The sequence below is a fragment of the Delphinus delphis genome, chromosome 1 (assembly GCF_949987515.2).
Source record: "Delphinus delphis chromosome 1, mDelDel1.2, whole genome shotgun sequence".
Classification (NCBI taxonomy): domain Eukaryota; kingdom Metazoa; phylum Chordata; class Mammalia; order Artiodactyla; family Delphinidae; genus Delphinus; species Delphinus delphis.
This window is the reverse complement of record NC_082683.1, coordinates 150,511,973-150,534,845: the sequence shown is the minus strand read 5'-3', so window position 1 is coordinate 150,534,845 and position 22,873 is coordinate 150,511,973. Positions and strand designations below refer to the sequence as shown.

General features: G+C 52.5%; 1 protein-coding gene across 3 annotated transcripts; it reads right to left on the bottom strand.

The window, feature by feature from the left end:
- Positions 1-500: 500 nt before the first annotated feature.
- SLC41A1 (solute carrier family 41 member 1) lies at positions 501-22,580 on the bottom strand. Of its 3 annotated transcripts, XR_009516800.1 has the most exons (12): positions 22,152-22,580; positions 19,432-20,454; positions 11,400-11,507; positions 10,202-10,273; positions 9,413-9,557; positions 9,128-9,274; positions 8,373-8,520; positions 7,449-7,528; positions 6,800-6,934; positions 6,343-6,491; positions 789-3,074; positions 501-648 (listed from the first exon to the last, which is right to left on the bottom strand). XR_009516800.1 is itself a non-coding variant. In XM_059995901.1 (11 exons), the coding sequence occupies exons 2-11, from the start codon at positions 19,804-19,806 to the stop codon at positions 2,889-2,891; spliced, it is 1,545 nt and encodes a 514-aa protein (XP_059851884.1). In that variant the 5' UTR covers positions 19,807-20,454; positions 22,152-22,580; the 3' UTR covers positions 501-2,888. The 3 variants fall into 3 exon arrangements, 2 of the variants coding, with proteins under 2 accessions (XP_059851884.1, XP_059851891.1); XM_059995901.1 differs by having other exon boundaries at positions 501-3,074; XM_059995908.1 differs by lacking the exon at positions 22,152-22,580 and adding an exon at positions 21,873-21,902 and having other exon boundaries at positions 501-3,074.
- Positions 22,581-22,873: the final 293 nt, after the last annotated feature.

Genomic DNA, 22,873 nt, shown 5'->3' with positions numbered 1-22,873 from the left:
GGGTAAATGGTCTGCTCAAGGTCACACAGATCAATGCAGAAGATCTGGGATTTGAATTCACGCCTGACTCTAAACCCTTTGCAGTCAATTGTAAATTGCTAAGAGTTTACAGGGTTGAGCACAGTGAAAGCACGTGCAAGTACTCAGCAAAGAATGGCTATTATTATTTGACCCAAGCAGATTATAAACCTCTGGCGGGAAGGAATCTTAACCCATAGGTGCTTGCACCCTTTGCACAATACCCCAACCGAGGCTGAGTCAGTGTGTGGAGAGCAAGGACAGAGTAAGGCTTCTGGAATATGTCCCAGAGCAGCACTGATTGCTTCTCAATAAATGGCTGATGCTTTCTATCACGCATCTCTGTATTTAAGAAATATTTCTTGTCGCACTCTGGCCCCTTTCCACTTCTGTGCGAGGAGGGGGTGGGACTACAGAGGGGGCCCAAAGCAACAGTGGAAGCTGCTTTTTGATGAGACACACAGGAACCACCAGCCACCTAAATAAACGTCCTCTTTATTTTACCAAATATAATTTATCAGTTACGTTGACATTTGTCAATTCAGTTATAGTCACTATAAATAATTGTCGTAGGACACAGTTCTGTAACTTTTTAAGGATAGAAGCGTAAACCAATGTTGCTCCTCACAGCTGGGCCACAAGTCCATGCAGTTTGTGCAATCGGGGGAAAAGAAATGGATCTTCCATGAAAGTCATGAAGTCCATTTTCTTTCCCTCTCACCCCGCAGTCCTCCCTCTGCTCACACACTCAGGGGTTGGGGCACGCCTACCTTCTTGCTTTTGTGGCAAAGGACACTCCGGAATCCCCCAGGGCAGCCTGGCTGAACTCCAGAGATGAAGAAGCGGTGAGTGACTGGGGCAGGGGTGACTGCACACCACAGGGGCACAGCCTCAGGGGCGGAAGAGTTGGTTTTGGTGCCTGTATAAGAGTCTGTGTGCAAATGGGTTTGGAGGTGGAAGACAAGACGAAAGAAGGCCTGAGGAAGAGCAGAAACAAGGCCAGGCTGGTGTTAATAAACTCTGCTGGACACAACCCCAGCTAGATAACCTCTATGATTCCAATTCTAAAGTTCTAGGCTCTGGAAGGTGGCCTGGGTGGAAATGGAGGGAGAGGAAAGTCTCTGGAAGTAAAGGGCAAGTTCCTGGGATGAGGCATGGTAGTGGTAAAAGTCAGGGTCACTGCCTAGTCTTCCCCTGGAGAGGGGCCCTTTAGGCTACAGAGCGGAGGGCTTAAGGGAAAGCTGTGGATAGACAGGCTAGAAAAAAACCTGCATCCAAATGCCCAGATTTGTACATGTGAGTGTGGACAACAGAATCCTGATCTGCTCACGGTAACGTGTGGGGAAGGTGCAGAGACTCCAGTGTTCTCCCAGTCTTGTGCTGGGCAGAGAAAAGTAGAAGCAGTTGGTTGATATCCAGCCTTCTAGTTCTGAATCCTCTTTTGCGTGGCTGGTGAGGAGATGGGGGGAAGGGAGGGTGAGGAAGGGGAGTTTAGGGAAATCAGCAGTGGCTGAGCAATGGGGCTAGGGGCTCTAGCCGTGGTCAGTGTTGTGCGCAAGTGGGATCCAGGAGTGGAATCTAGAGGCGGAAGCTGGCTCGGTGACAAAGATGGAAATACAGCGAGGAAACTCTCTGCCAGATTGAAAAGGGCACATGGCCTTTATATCTAGGAACGAGGCGAGGTTAGAACCGTGTTTCCCTTACTGCTGGCTAGTCAGTGCCTGTGCAAACAGGACCTGACACGTAGTAGGCACTCAACAGATAGCGCTCAACAAATGTTTCAGACCGTGCCTGCAGAAGAGCTGCTCTTGGGGAGGCTGTGTATTTGCTGAATGAATGAATGAGTGAATGAATGATGAATGTGGGCAGAAGCCAAGAGAAAGGAAAACTGACCTCCATGGCATGAAAGAATGAGCGATTTCAGGAAGTGACAGGGTCTAAGGTGACCACGTGATTATGTCTTCAGGAGAACAGCAGCAGTGAAACACCCCTGGCTGCCCTCAACCTCCCAACCATTTTTCACATACCCATTCTCCGTCCCTAATCTTGGAACCCAACCCGGCAAGCTCTGGGAAAGGTCGTGCTTAGAAGTAATTAGAAATAAAGGTTGAACAGAGATAATCAGTTCTCTGGGCCCAGGGAGGATGTAGATCCTGGCAAACTATGGGTAGACGCGGGTCAACAGGGAGACCAGGCCACTGCTCATATCTTCCTGGATGAGACAATCAATTGGAAAAAAGATCAAAGGGAGGGGCTGGTGGTATTTATCAGGCAATTGGGTAAGGAGCATGTACACAATTTAAGGAGTTCACCTCATTCTCTTTGAGAGCAGGGTAGAGAATAGGGCTCGGATTATTTGGGGCCAGGAGCAGCTGTCTCCTGCTTAGTGCTTTGAAGTTGGTCCATTTCTAGAAAAAGTATGTGTGTGTGGGAGGGGAAGGGAGAGTGACATTTATCCCTCTGTTCAACCGAAAAGAAAAAAAGAAAACAAAGACAAACCCCCAAAACCAGAGCCCACTCACTGAGGCTGAGTTTGCTAAAGCTAAACCAAATGTCCCCAGATCCCAGATGGAAACCCCTGCCCCAATCCACTTCACCTGGAGGCACCCACCATGAAATTGCACTTGGTGATTGTCTCAAAAATCTACTTGTACTATTCATCTCAGTCCATCTGTCCTGCCTGAATTCTTGCTCTACAAACTTGGCTCAATGTATAAAAATTCCCATTGAAAATAATGAGAATTCGGTATCAAAGTGAAGTCCTAGAAAGAGGTGGGAGTGTCAAGTGGGGTGGGGTGGGGGAAGAGAAACCAAAAAAAAATTTCACACAGAAAGTGCAGAGAGGTGGAGAGAAGGCCGAGTGACCAGGCTTAGTCCCCGACATCCGTGTCTCGGTCCCCAATGAGCCAGAGGACATGGAAGCTGAGTGCTAGGAGCCCAGTGCCAAGCAGGTCCCCCAGGGCCGTCAAGTACGGGATGGAGAAGTTGTCCGGGTCCAGGCCCCGGCCCCACATCCAGTGCACCATCCAGTCTGCGATGTACAGGAGAATCAGCACCTGGAGAAACAGAAGGGCCCAGCCTGCAGCCATCCCCTCTCTCCAGGGGGAGGCAGAGGCCATGCCATCAACCCATTCATTGCATCACAAGGCTTGACTATCCACAGTCCTTAAGCTGGGACAGCTCGTCCCTCTGCCTCAGCAACCCCTCTATGTTCCTTCACCCCACAGTGACCACCTTGAACAGATGACAGGAGTAATTCGAGTTCTTTGGGAAGGAAGATGCCCCTACCCCGTGGAGTTTCCCACATCAGCATTACATTCTGCTCCCAAATTTACTAAACAAGAGGCTTCCTAATTGACATCCCACTGGTTGCAGGAATTCAGCCCTCTTGCCTCTAATTCTGGGTCATCCTATCCTCAGGTCACTCCAATTCTTGCCATGTTGGCCTCTTTGGGAGCCCAGCAGGGGACTGGGGGTTGGAGTTTGCCTTTCATACAGGGATTTGTCCCAGAGCAGAGTGGAATAAGGACGGCGTTTGAGGCTGCTGCCGGCACAGCTGTCTGAGTAACAGTTGATTATCCCAAGCTGCCTTCCTCCTGACCCTTCCCATTCTGCTGTTGTGGGCTCAGAGAATGCAAGTTTATTTTAACATTAGTCCTAGCAAAACAGAATTAAGAATGAGTCGGCTAAATACAAAGCAGACAGTGCACACCAATTCAAAAGACGTTTTGGATTATCTGCTGCTTTGATTTATCTGTGCCCTTGCTTTTCTTCCATTACTACAGAAAATTAAGAATGATCTAGATTAGAACCTTGCTAGTGGGCCCAGGACCAGTAGCATCAACAACAGCTGGGAGCTTCTGAAAAATGCAGAATCTCAGGCCTCACGCTGGATCTCCTAAATCGGAATCTGCATTTTAACAAGATTCACACGCACTTTTAAGTTGGTGATGAACTCGGTCTAAAATATTCCGGTGGAGTGGGCTGGCCTGCGTCTTTGATATAGTCCGCATGATTCCTGACATTTGGGGATCCCCAAATGACTGCATTTGCGTGAGAATGAAACGGTTTCTAACGGTAAAGCTCCAACACAGTCATTTGGGAGGTTTTACTCCTGACTGTACTTTGTAAATACTGTGGTATGCAAATTCTGCCCTGAGGGGCTCAGATGCCGGAACCAGGGCCACTGGGGGATCCAGAAGCCAGAAGTGATACCTATTTTTAGGCAAACCTGGTTGCTCTCCTGTCTTCTCTCCAAGGAAGCCAGAGGTTACAGTTCTAGCACCTTCACGTTCCACCTTGCCCCACACACAGCTGCTTTGGACTCCTGTGGCCCTGGCCCCAGCCCTGGGTGAGGGCCAGCCCCCCATAACTTCACACCCTGGCCAGCAGCTGCAGAAGCATCCCAAATAAAGAGCGTGGCCAGAAGGACTTCGGGACGTGTCCCACGAAGGGAATGGCAGCAGCTGTCCCCACATTCCAGCCTCCCGAGCAGGCCCTGGGACACATGGCTAGGAGGGGGCAGTGAGGGGGTCAGGAAGAACCTTTAGAGGGGATCAAGTGCCGTGCTCCGGCCCTGCACAGGCTAGAGAAGACAGTAGAGGTGAGAGTGTCCCCCAGCGTGTTCACAATGGGGAATGAAGCCGGGCCCATCCTTCCCGACGTGGCCAAGGGCTACCCTCCAGCCACAGACCCTCGGTACACACACCTTCCCTTCTCCCACCGAGTGTGCTTCACCCCAACTCACAATGCAACGTGGCAACTTAGGTAACTGCCGCGGGGAAACTGCATGTGGTTGGCCCAGCCCTTGCTAAGATGTCCTAACACACAACATTTCTAAAGTCGGGGATGAGGGGTTGGAGTTATGGATAAGGGCTTACCAATAGGGGACTGGTTAAATGAAACTGTGGCACGTCTACACAACAGGAGAAAATGCAGCCATAAAAATCAGGGTGTTCTGCTCTTCACATATGGGTGTGGAATGATCTCTAAGATGAATTAAGTGAAAAAACCAGGGTGTGGACAGTATGTATAGTGTGCTACATGTGTGTTTAAAAAAAAGGAGGAAAATAAGAAAAATATGTATGTTTGCTTCCATAAATATAGAATAAACTTGAAGGATACATAAGAAACAGATATAGATAAACAACAAGGTCCTACTGTATAGCATAGGGAACTATATTCAGTATCTTGTAATAAACCATAATGGAAAAGAATATATATATTCATATATATATATATAAAACTGAGTCACTTTGCTGTACACCAGAAACTAACACAACACTGTAAATCAACTATACTTCAAAAAAAAAAAAAAAAAGAAACAGATAACACCAATGGCCTGTGAGGAACAGAACTGGATGGCTGGAAAAAGCAGAGAAAAGACTTTTCACTGAGGTTTCACTATGAACCTTACACATTTTTTGAACTATGTGACTACTATTACCTATTCAAAAAGCAAATCTGTAGAAACTGAAAATGTGATACTAAGGGTGAGTTTGGCTATAAAGGGGCTGCATAAGGGAGGCTTGTGGTGATGGAACTGTTCTGTATCTCGACTGTGGTGGTGGTTGCATGAATGTACACGTGATAGAATTGCATAGAACCACACACACACACACACACACACACACACACACAGATACACACGAGTGCATACTAAAACTGGTGCAATCTGAATAGCTTTGTGCATTGTACCAACACTGATTTCCTGGTTTTGATGTTGTGCTATAATTATGCAAGATGTTACCACTGCAGGGAACTGGGTGATCGGTACATGGGATCTCTCTACATTTTGGGGGGCAACTTCTTGAGAATATATAATTATTTCAGAACAAAAAGTTGAAAAAAAGGTAATAAAAAGCCAGGGAGAAAGCATCCTAGTATTACAGAATGGCAAGGCTGGATGGGATCCAACAGATTATCTAGTGCAGTGGTTTTGACATGTTTTCAAGCTGTGAAACCCTTTATTCAAATGAAATCTCCCAAGGAACCCCAGCATGTGAACAGAACCACATGGAGCTGTGTGGCCAGGATAGTGGGGGTGGCACCTGCCTGAAGTCCACCACCTCTGGTCCACTCCTCTCAATTTACAAATGTATCACTGAGCCTCAGAGAAGTAAAATGACTGAGCAAAAGTCACACAGCATGTTAGTGACCTTGCTGGAACTACAGCCTGTTCTCCTGAGCCTCTGTCCAGTGTTTACTGGCCACACAGTCACAGAGAAAGAGTTGGAAGACTCTTTCTGGGCCAAACCTGGACCTCCCCTCCCATCCGTGCAGGGCAGCCCTGGCCCCCGCCCCCGTGCCCCTGCCAGTCCGTACCTGGAGCAGTGCAGCTGTCATATAGAAGATGATGAAGATGAGTGTGAGAGTGGTGTGCCCGCCCTGCATACAGCTGATGGTGTAGAGGAACACCAGATGTCCTGGGACCACGAGGAGAAAGAGGACCCGGGCCGAGCGAGAATTCACATCTGGAACCAGGGGAGAGGTGGTGTGAGGAGGAGAAGGGGAGGAGGAGAACGGGCTCCAAGAGGCCTTTCGAAGTCAGGAGGTACCACGCTACACTCCAGGGCAGCAGACAGCTGACTATCCCTATGTCTCCATCCCATGGTCCCCAACCCCCAGGGTGACCCAGGAAAGGACAGCCTTCCTGCCTGGGCTCTGCCCTCCAGAACAGCTGGTACATACAGCCCAACAGAGAAGGAGAACCTACGTATGCAGGCCCCAGCTGTTTCTGAAGTGATGGAGTGAACCTAGGAGGTGGGGACTCTGGCATTACCGGGACTGAAGAAGGTGGTACAAGGGCTGGGGCAGCGGCGAGGGGCTTGCGCAGAGTTCTCCCCTGGCATTCCATTCATGTGGAGGAAGGTGGAGATGCGGCTGGCCTGCACAGCCACCAGATTGCCCCCAACACCTGCGGAGACACATAAGACCTGAGACGTGGGGGTGGGGAGTGGGGAGGGCACGGCCCATTCACCAGACCCCAGGAAAAGAGTGAGACACTAAGAAGGAAGACAAAGACACCCTTCCTTCCAGTGAGTCTTCCAGGCTCCTCCCATCCCCCATGCTATGGAGAGGTGGCAGTCCCACGTACTCCTAACACGGCTGAGAGTGCAGGAAGGGACACAGGTGGATCTGCAGACTCAGGGAGCCTGCCTTCTCCATCAATGCAGAGTGTACACCTGCGGTCAGACACAGCCGAGGGGACAAGGCCCTGCCTGGCTCAGCCCCTCTCCAAAACTCTGCGTGGACCCAGGCATCCAGTGCTCATGCACTGGTTCCAGTAACCAGTTTCAAGTAGCAGTTCAAGTCGTGAACTATCTGAGCTGGACTCTCTTGCCTGCTAGAACCCTGACTGATACAAAGCCCCCTAAATCCTCTGATCCCGCCCTCTTCTTTCCCCTAGGCAGCTAATGCCAAGACCTCACCATTAATCACAGGTGTGAAGACAGCCATCCCTGCAAAGTTGGGGTCTGAGACAGTCTTGTCCAAGATGAGGCCTCCCACACTACACAGACACAAAGACAAGACACAAAGACCACTGAAGGCTTCTGTTCCAGACCTCGGGATGAGAGGTACAGGTCCATCTGGACGTGGGCAGCAAGGTGGCTCCCAGGAGTCCCTTGTCCTTCCAGTCCTCGCCTCCCCTTGCCAGACCAGCTGATGCCCCTGACATACACACTGGCGCAGCACCTGGAGCAAACTGGGGCAGGCAGCTGTCTCCTTTACCCACCTCCCAAGTTGGCTAGAGGAGCCGCCTGCTGTTCTGCCTGCTCAGTATGATTTCCCCTTCTGGTAACAGTGCTGGGCTTTTCCTCAGGGAACCACCTCTCTCAAACTCAGTCACTGGTTCGAGTGACACTGCTCCAATGATGGTGAGGCCCCAGGCCCATCCAATCAGAGCAGCACATCCCTAAGGCCACAGTGATTGGTTCAGGGATAGCCACATGACTGGATGATAGCCAATGACATTCTATAATGGGACTCTGCAGAATTGTTGAGAGAAAGAATCCCTGCTGGCATCAGTAAGCGTAAGGAAGTGCAAACCTGAAGCTGCAGGCCAACACAGAGAAAAGCAGAGCTGAGACATGGAGAATACTGGGGCCCTAATGATATCATTTATGTCCCTGAATCCAGCTGTGCCTCTTTAGTTCTCTAAGCCAGTGTGTTCTGCTTTCTAATGAAACCCATTTCAGATGGCTTCTGTCACTTGCACCGGAAGGACATGTGACTGATCCAGTGTTGAAGGCATTTCTAGGGTCTGTGCCACACTTCCTCTTTCCGGGGCTTAAAAGTGAGTCTGTGGAAGGGAGGGGGGAGGGGGAGGGTGGGCATCAAGAGCCCGAGCCTACCTGCTGATGGCCATGGCAATGATGACAGGCTCCCAGCCTGAGTACAACACCTCCCTTGTGGCTGGGCTCCGTCGAGCCAGCACCACCCAGACAGGCAGCAGGGCCACGAAGAAGGCACACACCAGGGGGTAGATATATTGCCAGACATCTGAGAGAGGCAGAGATGGGAGGGAGGTGAGCACTGCGGCTCCCTGCTCCCAGCCTCCCCCTGGCTCAGCCTGCAAATGCCCCAACTGACCAACAGTAACACCACACTCAATGCCAGTAAATGTATTACCTCATTTGATGCTCACTGTACACCCGGGAGGTAGATGGGGCCAGCCTTTTCCATTTGTAGATAAGGAAACCAAGGTGAAACCTCCTCAGACATTGAACTTATTAGGGGCACAGACCAGATCCTAGGTTTCTTGCTTAGATTCCCCAGAAATCCCTATCTCCCCTCTTCTTCTTCATTTTGCAAGCAGATTCCAGCCTCTAGCTCCTTTCCTTTCCCCCTTACCCCTCCAAGATAAGTGAGAATAGACAGCACCAAGCATATTTCTCAAATACTTTCACCCCTGCTCCCGCTGCCTGCATGAATTTGAGATAAGTACTTAGCCTCACCTCTCTAAGGCAGGGAGTTATTACAAACTGTGCTCCCACCAAACAGTTAAGAACATAGAAGACATCCTTACACATGTGCAAGCCCACTACCATCTCTCCCAGTCCCACCCAGGAGTCCACCCTGGTCACACCCTTGATTGCCTCAGCCTCACCCTGCTCCAGGTAGAGTCCCCAGCTGATGCCTGAGAGCAGTGCCAAGGTGATGAGGTCTCCCAGGCTGGCAGCAATGGGCGTGGCCACATTGTCTGGGTTGATTCCAATCTTGCGAGAGCCAATGATGACTCCAATCATGATCATGCCTGGGGAGGAAGGAGAGGGGCCAGCCAGGGTAAGAAGAGATAATGGGGTATCAACCAACAAAAAGAGAGACTGGAGGTTTAGTTGACACCCCTGGGGCAGCCCTTCCTACGCCCCTGCCCCTCCCTTCCCTTCCTTACCCAGTACCAGGGAGGCAATGAAGGCCGTGGCCACGCTGCTGGCACAGAGCAGGAAGGCATGTGGGATACTGAAGTGGCCGTCAGGGATCCAGCCAAAGACGACGGCTGCGATGGACGCCAGGAAGCCCACCACCGTGGCCTGCACCTGAGGAGGGGAGTGGTAACTCGGAGAGCAGAGCGTGTCTTAGCTGAGGTCACTGAGCACTTAGCCAGACCTCTTCCTGCCCTCAGCAGCCCCAGGAGGCAGGCGGGGCTGGCCTGTCCAGTCCTCCCAGGCGGGAATGATGTCTTTATTTATTTAGTTTCACACCAGACACCAGTACTGGGTAGTGCACCCTGCAGGAACCCAGGACATGTTACTGGCTGAATGAGTGTCCCTCTGGGGATTGGGGGAGGTTCAATAGAGCCTGAGACTTCAGTCCAGACACAAGGCCTGGGACTCAACGGGGAAGACTCCCAGTTCGGAACCTGTGTGGCCTCATGGGGAGATGGGACAACAGCAGTCAAGGACCGTCAGCACTCCCGGGTCTCCTCCTGAGTCTGATCTGTGGGGACGCAAGCCCTCTGCACCACCGGAAGCCAAGAACTGACGGTGGAGATACTGGGGTCTCCCCCATCTTGGCTGTTTTCCTGGGAAATCTGGTTACCTCCTGGAGTCCCTTTGGGAGAAGCCAGCTCGGCAGGATGCTGGAGCTTTACTCAGGAGCCGGCAGGGGCTGACTTAAGCCTTTCAAACTCCTGACCAGGGAGGAAGCTTAGCCCCGCTGTCTCTGGTCCCTGCTCTCTTACCTGGATGAGGGCCATATTCCCAGCGATCAACCGCCAGAGCTCCTTGGGTGTGTCCATGTGCCCGATGTTGGCCTGCGAGAGGGAGGACGAGGGTCTGGAGCTCCAGGCTGGAAAAGGCCTGCAGCTCCATCCATTAGGACCTTGCCTGGATCAGCAGGCAGTGCATGTGACCTAAGACTCTGGGACCAGGACGTGACCCCCAAGGAAAGTGAAGCAGGGTCAAGGGGCTGGGGTGAGAGGGAAGGAGCAAAAGAGCCTTGAGCTCCTGCCTCTGGCTGGGGTTGGGAAGGGGGCTCCCAAGGCAGCCTCCTCTTCTCCCCTCCTCTCAGGACAGCCACTGAGCAGAGGCCGATTCCATGCTCTGCCCTGCTCACCTGGGCAGCTCATTCCCACATGGGTTAAAATGACCTGATCCTTCCCTGGCTCTGAAGCCAGCTTGCCATCTTAGGGGAGAAAGGTCAGCTGCTGGTGCAGGACGGAGGCCACGAGAGTGTTTGGGAAGGAGTGAGGCGGCATGGGAATCGGCCAGGAGGGCAAGTTGGGGAGGGCTAGGCTGGCTGCCACTTCTCTCTGCTGCCTTCTCCAGGCTCATGGCCGTGCAGGGACACCCCTGTCACTTGGCTCCCCTGGGCTCCTGAGTTGTACTGCTTCCTGCCTCCCACCCCATGGGGCCTGTATCTGGTTCAGTCTCCGAACCATGAAGGCCGATCTAAGAGTTTGGGGAGGTGGGAGTGATGAGAAGCCCCTCTTCATCTATTCCCTTACAGAAGAGCAGCCTGCCATGGGGGAAAGGGAATGGGATTGGAGGGGGGCTGGGAAGGCCTGGCTCTGCTCCTGCCCAGCTGCAGAGTAGGGCTGGAGATCAGAGGAGGCCCCCATCTGTGCAGGTGGAGGGACCAGCATGATGCTCGCCTGTCAAAGCTGCACAAACAGTCACGAGGCGGGTTGCGAAGCAGGGGGTGGGGCAAGAGGCCAAGGATGGCTGGGACATCCAGAAACCGAGCCTGGGAACCACTCTGGGCAGGGAGCTCCTGCCCAGGAGCAGGACAACCGGCCTGGGGTCTCCCTACTCCTTTCCACCCCAGACCCACACTGCAGACCTGGACAGTTGAGAAAGGCCTGTGGTGATCTCCTAGTCAGGCTCTGTGCTGCCCCTGAGTCCTCTGTGTGCCCCATTCCTCCCAGCCAGGACACTCACTGCGGTGGAAAGCCTTGATGCCAGGGTCATTTCCAGGTTCCCCTTAAGCCCCAGCAGTGCAGGCACCAGGATGAAGACCTCTGTCACTTTCTGGAAGACTTCCCAGTGCTGCAAGGTGAAAACAGAACCCAGGCATTTCAGGGCCCCAAAGGGCTGGCATCGAGGTTGAACGTGAAACTGAGTCCTCCTAAAAGCGAGTTCCTGTTCCAAGGTTATGATTAATGTCTTTATCCAAAACTTTAATCCCTTTCTTGTCCCTTCTGACCTCAATCCTGTGCTAACTGAACACCAATCAGCCAGAGTCAGATGACTAAGATTGCTGAGGTCAATCATAACATCATTAACGTACAGACTCAGGCTGTTTCTCTAGGTCAAAATGAGCTAACAGACCCTTGGGTCATGGACCACCGGACCATAGACTCTTAAACTCTGAGTCCCAAAAGTACAATTAAGAAATGTCACAAGATGATGATTAACCCCAGCTTCTTTGTTCTTCCCCTTTAAATCCCCCTCACTCAGAGACCAAGTGGGAGTGGATCTGAGGCTTGTCTCCCACTCCCTTGCTCGGTGCCCTGCAGTCAGCCCTTACTTTGCTGCGAACTTGCTGTCAGAGTTTGGCTTTCTGGGCTGTGGGCACACGAGCCCTTGTTCGGTTACAACTGGATAGTCTGGGAGCAGGGGCTTGAGGAGAAAATGGAATCAGCAGGGAGTGAGCACGTCAGACGCCTTTCCTCCAGGAACCCTGGAAGCAAACCAAGTCCGTGGTACTCCAAACAACAAAGCCCCCCCTCCTGCCACCCAGAACAGGGGAGACGTGGAGGGTCCCTTCCAGTCAGGAGGCCCTAGCCCGTCTCTGCTTCTTCTGCCTGCTTTGTGGAGCTGGGGGAGAAGACGGCAGGGACCCACACAGCTGAGTCACCCCGGGCTGGCTTACACCCCAGAACTCCTTTGCGATCTCCCTTCCAATTGTCTTCAGTCTGGTTTCTCTGTGGCCTCAGCCTTGAGCAGTGTTGTCTCAGCTGTTGAGCACTGGGCTCCATGGGGCTGGGGTTGAGGAGATTAGAGAGTTTGTTTGGTTTCTATCTATCTCCAAGGGCTTTGTACCTCAGCCACGGCAGCTCTCCTTTAGAACAGGCTCTGAATTAAGGCCCCCAAACCTCAGAGTGTTGGTCTGCAAGAGGTTTTTCATTCCTCCTCTGCATTCTCTCACCCTACAGACCTGCCCCAATCTCTCAGTTAGGAAAGGTAAGTGTACCCCTGCAAGGAAGAGCCCTGGACTGGGAGTCAGGAGACAGGGATTCCAGCCCTGAGACCATCAGGCCTGGCTCTCCTACCTATTTCTTCAGCTAACATCTTTTAAGTCTGTACCATGTGCCAGCCTAAGGCTCTACGTGCATTTCCTCATTAGATCCTATCAACCCAGTGAGGTAGGAGCTATTATTATCCCACATTGTAAATGAGGAAACTGAGGTTCAGAGAGCACTGCACTCTTTAGTGCTAAGTAGGAAAAATGTAGGAGCCAGGATTGGTTATTTGAAAGCTACTTTAGTTGCAGTTGAAACTGAAGACTTGCAAAAAAGGCTGGGACTGTGTTGCCCCCGAGGGCAATGTGGATTCCTTTCCCTGTGCCTTTATCCATTTCTAGAATGGAAAGCCTTCAGGTTTGGAGAGGCGAGGGGTCAGGAGGCCAGACAGAGGTACGCAGGCTGATCAGAGCATCAAGGTCAGGAGGCAAAGTGCTCTCATGAGCAAAGGCACTGGACTGAGAGTCGTGGGTCTCGCAAAAGAGACCACAAGGATAGGCCTCATGCTGTGTCCCCAACATCCTCCCACAGAGACCAGCCAGGGGTACCTTAGACAAGTTATAAGGGCCTTGAGCTCTTGACTATAAAAGGTACACTTCAGGGACCAGATCAGATGGTCCCTAAAGGCAATTCCAGCACTGACAGCTCTATAGTTAATGATGAGCAAGGCTGCAAATCAAACCCACAATGAGATATCACCTCATACTCATTAGGATGGCAACTATTAAAAAACAAAACAAAATAGAAAGTAACAAGTGTTGGTGAGGATGTGGAGAAACTGGAGCACTTGTGCACTGTCGATGGAATGTAAAATTGTACAACCACTATGGAAAACAATATGGCGGTTCCTTAAAAAATTAAGGAGAGAACTAATATATGATCCAGCGATCTCACGTCTGGTATATACCCAAAATAACTTAAAGCAGGGTCTCGAAGAGATTTTTTTTTTTTTCGGTACGCGGGCCTCTCACTGTTGTGGTCTTTCCCGTCGCGGAGCACAGGCTCTAGACGCGCAGGCTCAGCGGTCATGGCTCACGGGCCCAGCCGCTCTGCGGCATGTGGGATCTTCCTGGACCGGGACACGAACCCGTGTCCCCTGCATCAGCAGACAGACTCTCAACCACTGCGCCACCAGGGAAGCCCTCGAAGAGATATTTGTACATCCATGTTCATAGCAATATTATTCACAATAGCCAAGAGGTAGAAGCAACCCAAGTGTCCACTGACAGATGAATGAATAAACAAAACATGGTCTATACATACAAGGGAATATTATTCAGCCCTAAAAGGAAGGAAATCCGGTTACATGCAACAACATGGATGAACCGTAAGGACATTATATTGGGCTTCCCTGGTGGCGCAGTGGTTGAGAGTCCGCCTGCCGATGCAGGGGACACGGGTTCGTGCCTCGGTCCGGGAAGATCCCACATACCGCGGAGCGGCTGGGCCCGTGAGCCATGGCCGCTGAGCCTGCGCGTCCGGAGCCTGTGCTCTGCAACGGGAGAGGCCACAACAGGGAGAGGCCCGCGTACTGCAAAAAAAAAAAACAAAAAAGGACATTATATTAAGTGAAATAAGCCAATCACAAAAAGACAAATATTATATGATTCCACTTATACGAGGCATCTAAAGTATTCAAATTCCTAGAAATAGAAGTAGCATGGTGGTTACCAGGGGCTAGGAGGAGGGGGAAAAGGGAAGTTCATGTTTGTTTAATGGGTGTAGAGTTTCAGTTTTGCAAGATAAAAAAGTTCTGGAGATCTGTTTTACAACAATGTGAAAACATACTTCACAGCACTGAACTATACATTAAAAATGGTTAAGATGATAAATTTTATGTGTTTGTTACCACAGTTAAAAAAAAAAGAGGAGCACGGAAATCAGAGGGGGCTAAGGCCAGGATTAGAGTCCAGGGGAGGCTGGACATTGGGGAGTCCTATAAAGGCAAGGACCTCTCTTTTCCTGTCAGAGTTCTTTTTGTGGGTGTGTGTGGGGTGCTGATGGCAGGGGGAGTCCCTACCAGGACCCAGGGGAAGGGCTCATCTCATTAGGGCTGGAGCGTATCTGTACCTGAGCTCCTGGCCTAGCTCCTCACTGGTGGAAGGTGCAGGACGTTTTTAGGGAAGGCTCTTTCTGAAAACTAAGGATGGGAAAGAAACCGCCTGTCCCCCAGCCACAGTTGCTGAGCTTTCAGGCACCCACAGGAAGAGCCAGGAGGGATGCAAATCCCTTTTCATCCCTGGGCCCCCAAAAAGAAGGCAGCCCCAGTGAGTCCCGTCTACGCTGGAGGAACTCGGGGACTGTTGTTCTTGGACAAGGCCAGCACATAGCTCTGGGGCACCAGCTCCCAGCAGGCAAGGCCATGCTCAGCTCTACCTCCTCCTCCCTCACCTCAACTGGACACGCAGCTCCAGAGACGAAGAATTCTCTCTGCTCCCCTCCCCGCCCCTCATAAGGGTGGCTGACCTATAAGGGTGGTTTGGAAGCTCCGCTCAAGAGCCCAGCCTCGTATCCCCTCCTCACTGCATAACACCTACCGCTCCCAGCTTCCAAGCCGCAGGCTCTGTGAAAAGCTTTGATCTCCAGGTAGGCGAATGTAAAATATGTGTACTTATTGGCAGAGTGAAGGAGCACGGAAAGAAATACTCCAAGTGTATGCCAGCAATATTTTCTGAATTGTTTGTAAGGTATATTGTTTGTCTTTACGATTAAGGAAAAAAATGTATGAAGCTCAGCTAAGCCCCTCCAGCTGCCACTATAAATACTCCCAAATCCCTGCGTCTCCCAGCTCACAGGCACCCTCTCCTTCAACTACACAAGGACCTAGAAGGGATAGGGTTTTAGCAGCGATAAGATTCGGGACAGACAGGAAAGGAGAACCAGCGGCTGCAATGACAGCCCTATGCAGAAGTCTTCCCGGCCAGCCAGGATACAGCCTGGAACCTCACACCCCCTGTGCCCCTACCCAGCAACGCCCTGAGCTGGCACTCGGGTCAAAGTAGCCAATGCCTACACACATACTTTCTTCACCCACCAAAGCCTCTCAAAGACACAGCTCAGACAGGGGAGCCTCTGACATGTATGTACACACACACACACACACACACACACACACACACACACACACGGCTCTGAGAGAGCCCGAGAAGCAGGCTGCCCTGAGGTGAGGAGTGGGTAGAATGGGCAGGGGCCCGACAGTGTCTCTCCTTCCTCCTTTGGCCTAATTCAGGCCCATCCTGTTCATCCAGGCTGGAAGTGCCTGCCCCTGAGGTCAAACCAGTCAGCCAAGCCTTCACCCACACCTTCCTGCTCTGCTGGGGATGGAAAAGGGCACGTTCCAGGAAGCACTTGGCGGGAAGCGGGGACAGAACACATCGACACTGCTTCTCAGAAATGTAGCTCTTCTTCCCTTTCCTTCTCTGTCCGTGGATACAGGGGAGTGAGGGCTCACTGGGCCCTGATATTTTGGGGCTCAGGGATGAGACAGTTCCCTTCACACTTAGAAATAATCCCAATTCAGAACAATCACCCTAAGTCTCACACCTCAGTGGCCCTGCTGCTACTTCATCCTGATACTTCCATCTTGCCTCTTCCATCCCTCACCTCTTCTGGCCTCAAAGACAGACCCCTGCCTGCCTCTGAGTGTTCTGCCCTGAGCCTTCCCCTCCAGGGAGACAGCAGCAGGGAAGAAAGTCACAGCCTGGAAAAGCTGGAGTCAAGGACATGAAGAAGACTAAGATCCCGAGCAGCTCTGAGAACCAGGCTGTAGGAGAACCTGGGAAGGTGGGCTGGAGTTACCTTTCAGGGTGAGGACTAAGTCAGCTCAGATTAGAGTAAACCCAACCTTCACCTGAGGCTTTCCCCCGCCACCTGCAGACATCCTCTAGGTGTCCAAGGAGAAGGGCCTCAGGGCAGCACCCGGGTACAGAGGGCTGTACAAAGTGTGATCAAAGGGGTGGACATGTGGAACCTGAGTGTCCTAGCCAGGAATGCCAGCAGCCACGGGGGCAGGCCAGCCATGAGAGGAACGCTTCTTTCCCACTCCACTTCCCTAAGCCCATGCTTGCCATCCACTTTCACCTTTGTAGACTCTTCTGTATACACAGCAGGAAAGAAAAGCGAGAGGAGGAGGTATTTCGGGGAGGGGGTGTCTCCCTTCCTTGGGATCCTCAGCAAGTGAGGAGTGAGTCAGGATAAGGAGCTGGGAGTCTCATCTGTTTTAACACAGCTGGGGATTCCAGTGAAGGTTGGCACACCACCTCCTGCCACCCCCATCCCTCAAAAGGCTGACAGAAGAGGGGAGTGAGATGCTCTGCGGCCGCCTAGGACCAAACCAGGAGGTGGGGCAGGGCATCTGCAGCATGGAGGCTCCCAGATCCCAACCCCCTTCAATTCCAACACTGGGCCCAGTCCTGCTTTCCTTCCCAAATGCTATGGGAACTTTCAGCCACGGTGGGGAAGTTGCAGCAGACTGCAGTCCACTTAAACCTTTCCTACTTTTGGCCAGTACGCCAGCCCCTTATCTCACTGCAGAGGCTGGTTCTACAGGCTGAGTGGAGAGGAGGGCAGATAAGAGGAGAGAGAAATGGGCCTGGGGAAGAGACTGCAGCAGTGGGGAAAAAAGGGGGGTGCCCTGGACCAAGGAGACATCTGTACCAACACGGCCTTCTGCTCAGCTGCTCTGAGACACTGGGGATACTCTACAGCCAGCTCCTCCTGATGGCCCCAGCCTCTTAGGGCCCCAGATTCTGTCCCACTGAAGGTCATCTTAGCTTGTGAAGGGGGAATGCGTGTGAATCCTTAGAAATTGTCCTGCTTTTCCTGAATCCGAGATTGTCAGACACCGCTTTTGCCCCCTTAGATATGGAATAAGAATCTCCCTGTGGTCCCTGATCTTTCTGCTCCCACCCCTGCCATGACATAACTGCAGCCATCTGCAGGGCCTGCTCCAGACCAGCTGTGGCAGGAGGTTGGGGGGACGGGGACAAGAACAAACCAGCCATTGTCATCCATACCAGCTGGACCTTAGCTTTGGGGTGGGCCTAGGTGCCACACTGAGGGCAAATGTTGGTCCTCTGTGGGCACACTGGTCAGGCTCCAAAGATTCCCTACCTGGGTTTCTCAGTGTCTCAGGACCATGGGTGAGGGGTGGAGGTGGGCAAGGTGTCAGAAGTCTTTTCAGTGTGTGAGATGGGGGGAGGGAGGGGCCCTCTAAGAACTTTTGTTCTTTGCTCATTTTAGAATGTAACTCCAGCTGTTCCTGATTCCAGTCTATGCTGTTCTTCGGGGAAAGACAAAGAGAGCAGACCCCTCCCAGAGCCTTTAACCAACTGGCGAACCACAGCCATGGTGAAGGCCATAGAGGTTAATGGCATAGGTTCTGAGTCAGATGACCAGGGACAAGTTACCTAATCCCTCTGAGCCACAGGTTCCCTATCTACACAATGGAGATGGTTACGGTTCCTACCTCATGGGCCCACAGAAGAGGCCAACAGATGCTCCCCACTACCGTTCTTACTATCCACAAAAGAAAACAACCCCTTCCCAGGTCACCACCAGATCCTGGTTCTATACCCTTTGGAGGCACCAAACCAGAACTGGAAAACTCTTAGAATGAAAACCAAGGCCACAGGAAAGGGATGGAAGAGGTGGAGAACTGCTACCCTGGTCTCATTTCTCCTCCTCCCATTACCTCCACTCGCTGCCCTAGAAGGAGCAGCTACCAGGGGGAGGAATCCAAAGCCTGCCTTCCTAGCTTCTGGCATGAGGAACAATCCCCCAGATAACAGGTTAGGGGAGAGAGCAGGAATGACATAAATGTCATCCTCATTAGCAACCAAAGCTGCAGTGTTCTCCTAAGGACTCAAGCCAAAGTGGTCCAGGTAGACACCATTGAAAGAACCACCTAGAACCAACCACCCTGTTTCCTGGGACAAGGGCCTGGTGAGACTTGCCAGCAGGACTCTCTGTACTACCACATGCATCGTTGGTAGGGTTGGATGGGAAAAGGGGAGGGGATGCTGAACTCCATGTCCTCCTGAGAGATTCCATGAGAGATTATATTTTGTCCCCATATATGTCACACAATTAGCACTTCTATGTCTCATCACACCAACACCGCCCCCCACCCCCGCAAATCATGTATCAGACAGCATGTGCCCACCCCCAATCCCCAGCAAGATCCTGCCAAGGTTACAGGCAGACAAGCAACACAAAATGCCTTTAAGAACCTTCCCACTTAATATGAGACCCTCTTGGCAGCTAGACAAATTCCTGCCCAGCAGGGGGATGAAGGGGAGACTTGAAACTGAGCTTTCTCCTGTGGGTATCCTTGAAACCCCAAAGTAAAGCGAAAAGAAAGTATAAAGAGGAGACCTATCTAAATGTCTCCTACTGAGCTGGGCTCAGCAGAAATGCCCAGGAGGGACAGCAGGTAACAACCCTAATTCCATCTCTCCTCTTCCAAGCCTGAGCTCTGGAACCAATTCTGCTTCTGTTAAGCAATACTGCCCTGACCACCTCCCTGGGACTACTGAGCTTCCTCAAGGCTTCTGTAGAAAGTAACTAGACGAAGAAGCAGCCAAGGACATGATCCAAAGGGAAAAGTACTCCAGGAAACAGCAGCTGCTTCTGACAGGGAGGTGGAAGAAAAGCTCCAAGAGACAGTTTCCCGGGAGGAAAAGGTGGCTCCGGGCTCAGGGTCAAGAGCTGCCCTCCCCAGGTCCTACCTGTACGATGTCCAGCACCATGCCGGCAGCCACAGTCCCAAAGCCTGCCAGAAGGAAGGGAAACAGCACTTGCAGCCCGATGGAAAAGGAGGTCTCCTTGAGCGGGGAGGGTGGTGCGGGGCCACGGTCTGTGCTGACGTCGTCACTTTCATTGCTCTGGCTCCCGTTCTCCAGCAGGGCATCCTCCTCCCGAACCCCCTTGGCGTTGGCGCGAGACTCAATCGCCACCACCTCTACCCCAGCCCCATCAGGCCCCAGGAACTCTGAGGTCCCGGCCAAGGGCTCTCGCCCGGGGCCATCCGAAGGGCAGGGTGAGGCAGTAGGGCCAGTCCCGTTCAGCTGGTGGACGTCCTTCGGCTCCGGCTTAGAGGACATGACGGGAAGGGAGGAGGAGAAGGGGGAACTCTTCTCTCTTTGTTTGCTTTCTCTCCCTTTCTAACTCTGGAAAGAACTTAGTCTTGGGGTGAACCCAGGCTTGGTCGCCGCGGGACCTCTTCCCACGGCTCTCCGCTCCTATCAGGTGCTGCAAAAACTGATCCACCAACAGGCAGCCCCATCAAGCACTGAAGCCACGAGCTGGAGGGGAGCAAGAAACTCCTCACCAGACTCTGCAGCCGGCCACTAGGGGTGCAGAAGCCTGACCCAGCTGGCCAGCGCTGTGCTTGGGGGAAGCTTCTCTGGCCTCTTAACTTCTTTGGTTCTCAGTGCAGGCTTCTCAGAGCAAGGGCCATCCAGAGTAGAAGAGCCCAGCTAAGTCTGGGGTGCCCTCTGAGGTGGCCCTTCTTTCATTAAAGTAGCTTGAGTTCAGATCTTTCAGAAGGCAGCCTCGGCCGGGGGCTGTGGCTCCTTCCCCCGCCTCTGGTTGGGCTCCTTCAGCTTCCCACAGCTCCTCGGGCTCTGCTGGTCCCAGGGCACTGTCTGCTGTCTCTCTCCTTTTTTCCAGAGATGTCCTTCCTTCCTGGGAAGACCTTGCACCTTCCCAAATCCCTGGTCCTTAAAGTCACAAGAATCTGTATGGAACACCTTATGTATGAAGAAAGAAGACAAGAAAAAGAGAATGTTATGATACAGCAAAGGACAGCTCCTACTGGGAGAATCCTCCCACAAGGCAGGTATAAAGAGTTTGCTATTTGCCTTCCTTTTTTTCATTAAATCACCCATTCCTGCCCTGTGACATCTAGATGCCCAGAGGGCACTATCCCTGCCATGTTCCCAACAGGCAACCCACTGCCTCACAGGGACCACCACTGTGGTCAACAGCAATGAGATGTGGCCAGCCTGGGATTAGGAAGATGCTGCGCAGGAGACCCTGGCATTGCCTTCTCAGCGACCGGGGATGGGAAGGGATGTCCTGGGGGAGATCCCTTCTTGAATGCCCATTAAGAACCCAAGATTATTAAGGTGTGGTCTCCCAGTGGGGTCAGTTACAAATTCAGTCACAAGCTCCCTGTAGCCACCCTGCTGTAGAAAGTGATTGTTTACAGCCACACAGGGCAAATAAGCAGGGAGAATTTGATCACTGAGTGAGGGACCCCAGACCCCTAAAAGCCCCAGCCCCTGAGCCCCTGAGGAAAAAAAACCAACAACTGGGAGGACTTCCTGGGCAATGGGGCAAGGCTGCCAGACCAAGGCCAAGAGCCAGAGGCCTACCCACTCCTGCCCTTGAGAGTCAACAGTGTTACAGAAAGCTCAGACACTGACTTGGATCTAGGCCTCTGTTCCTACTTCTCTCCCCCTGCTCTTGGCCTCGTGAGCTTGTCAGATAGGACAAGGGTGTTATCTCAGTTTGAAGGGAAAGATGGTAAAACTATTGGTTATTATGCACACATTTCAGTTCTCTAGGTTCACCCTGTTCCCCAGGGTTATTGAGAGTTGGATATAATGTAATTCTTAAAAAACAAAAACAAAAAACAAAAGCACCATCCAAATAAATAAGTAAATAAAACAAAGCAAAATAAAAAGCAAAGCAGCATAAGCCAAAATGCACTTGCTCCCATGCACTTGCATGTCTCTTTAGCTGTAATGGCCGCACTTTTTTGCCTAAAGAAATCCCCAGGCCTTGATCCCACCCTATTCCAGCTCACCAGAATAGCTCTCACAAGTAAAAAATAAATTTAAAGAGAATTTCCCTAGGAAAGATGAATAGGTCCTTAAGTATTCCAAGCACACACAATTAGTCAACTCCTGTTTGGGAAAGGGTGGATCAAACTCCAGTAACTGGCCCATGGGAACTGTTTTCTCTTTCTAGTCACTCACGTCACCAGGACTCCCTTTTCCAGTCTCCTGAAACACTGTCCTGTGGTTCTTTCAAAAACCCTCACTAGAGATCCAGGAGGAAACCTCTGAGCAAGAGAGTCCACTGCCCCTTGCCAGAAAAGTTTCTGAGTCCGTTAAAACTTGACCCTCCCTCCTCCTCCCGTCTTCCTGGCAGGTCACCTAACCTGAAAGGGGGGCTCGAAGGAAGAGAAGCCAGTCCCTCACCCCACTCCTTCCAGTGACTGAGACTTCAGATGGGCCTAAGGCCATGGGATGAAAGAAGCAAAAGTGACCCAGGATGCCCTGAGGAGGGGACAAAAAAGACCGTCTTAGTATCCCCAAACCCCGGGAGGGAGAGGTATCTGGGTGGCCCTCCCGCCTTTCCCCGATTCAGACTCAGCAAATGCGCTGCGCTCCAGGTCTCCCGCCCTCGCCACCCACCCTCTAGACCCAACAGGACTGACCTGCCCCTCGCTGGGGAGGAAGAGGGGCGCCTGGCGTGTGGCAGCAGGGACCCGTGGTCTTGGGGGGTGCAGGGATCCCCCTCTTCTCATCACTCCTCCTCGGCAGTCCTCCTCGGCCTCCGGCGTGCCCCCCACACCCCCAGCCAAGGCGAGCGTCCAGCCGCGACACCCGGCTCGCTACATTTCGCCTCTGCGTTACTGCGAGGCCGCCGCTCCGCTTCCACGAAGGGGAGGTGGTCAGGGAGGGAGTGCAGGATATACCGCCTTGCTCCCGGGCGGGGGCTGGGAGACCCGGACGGGGGACCGTGGGGGCCGAGCTCACTCGCCCCCAATCGCTTCTTGCCCGGGGACTTGGGCCCGACTGGTTGGCTGCTAGGGGCAAACGTGATCTGGGGCAGACTGGGTGGCACCCCCCCCATCAAAAATAGATTCTGGATGGACAACTGCAGCAGCCAATCGGGGGCGGGGGAGGGGGCGGGCTCAGACTCGCCTGGCCCCTTTCCTTCGCTTCGAGCCGCGGAGGCGGGGCGCCAGCAAAACGCAGTGCGAGGAGCGACTGGAGCCAGAGGCTGGCTCGCGGGTCCCAGCGCCCATCCGCCGGCTGCCTGAGGTTCCCGCTCCAGGCGCCTTGCCACCTCCCTCGGGCCCGCCCCGCCGCGCTGGGACCTTTCCTCGCTCTTTAAAGCCGTGTTCGCCTGTGCACGTCTATCCCTGCATCTTGA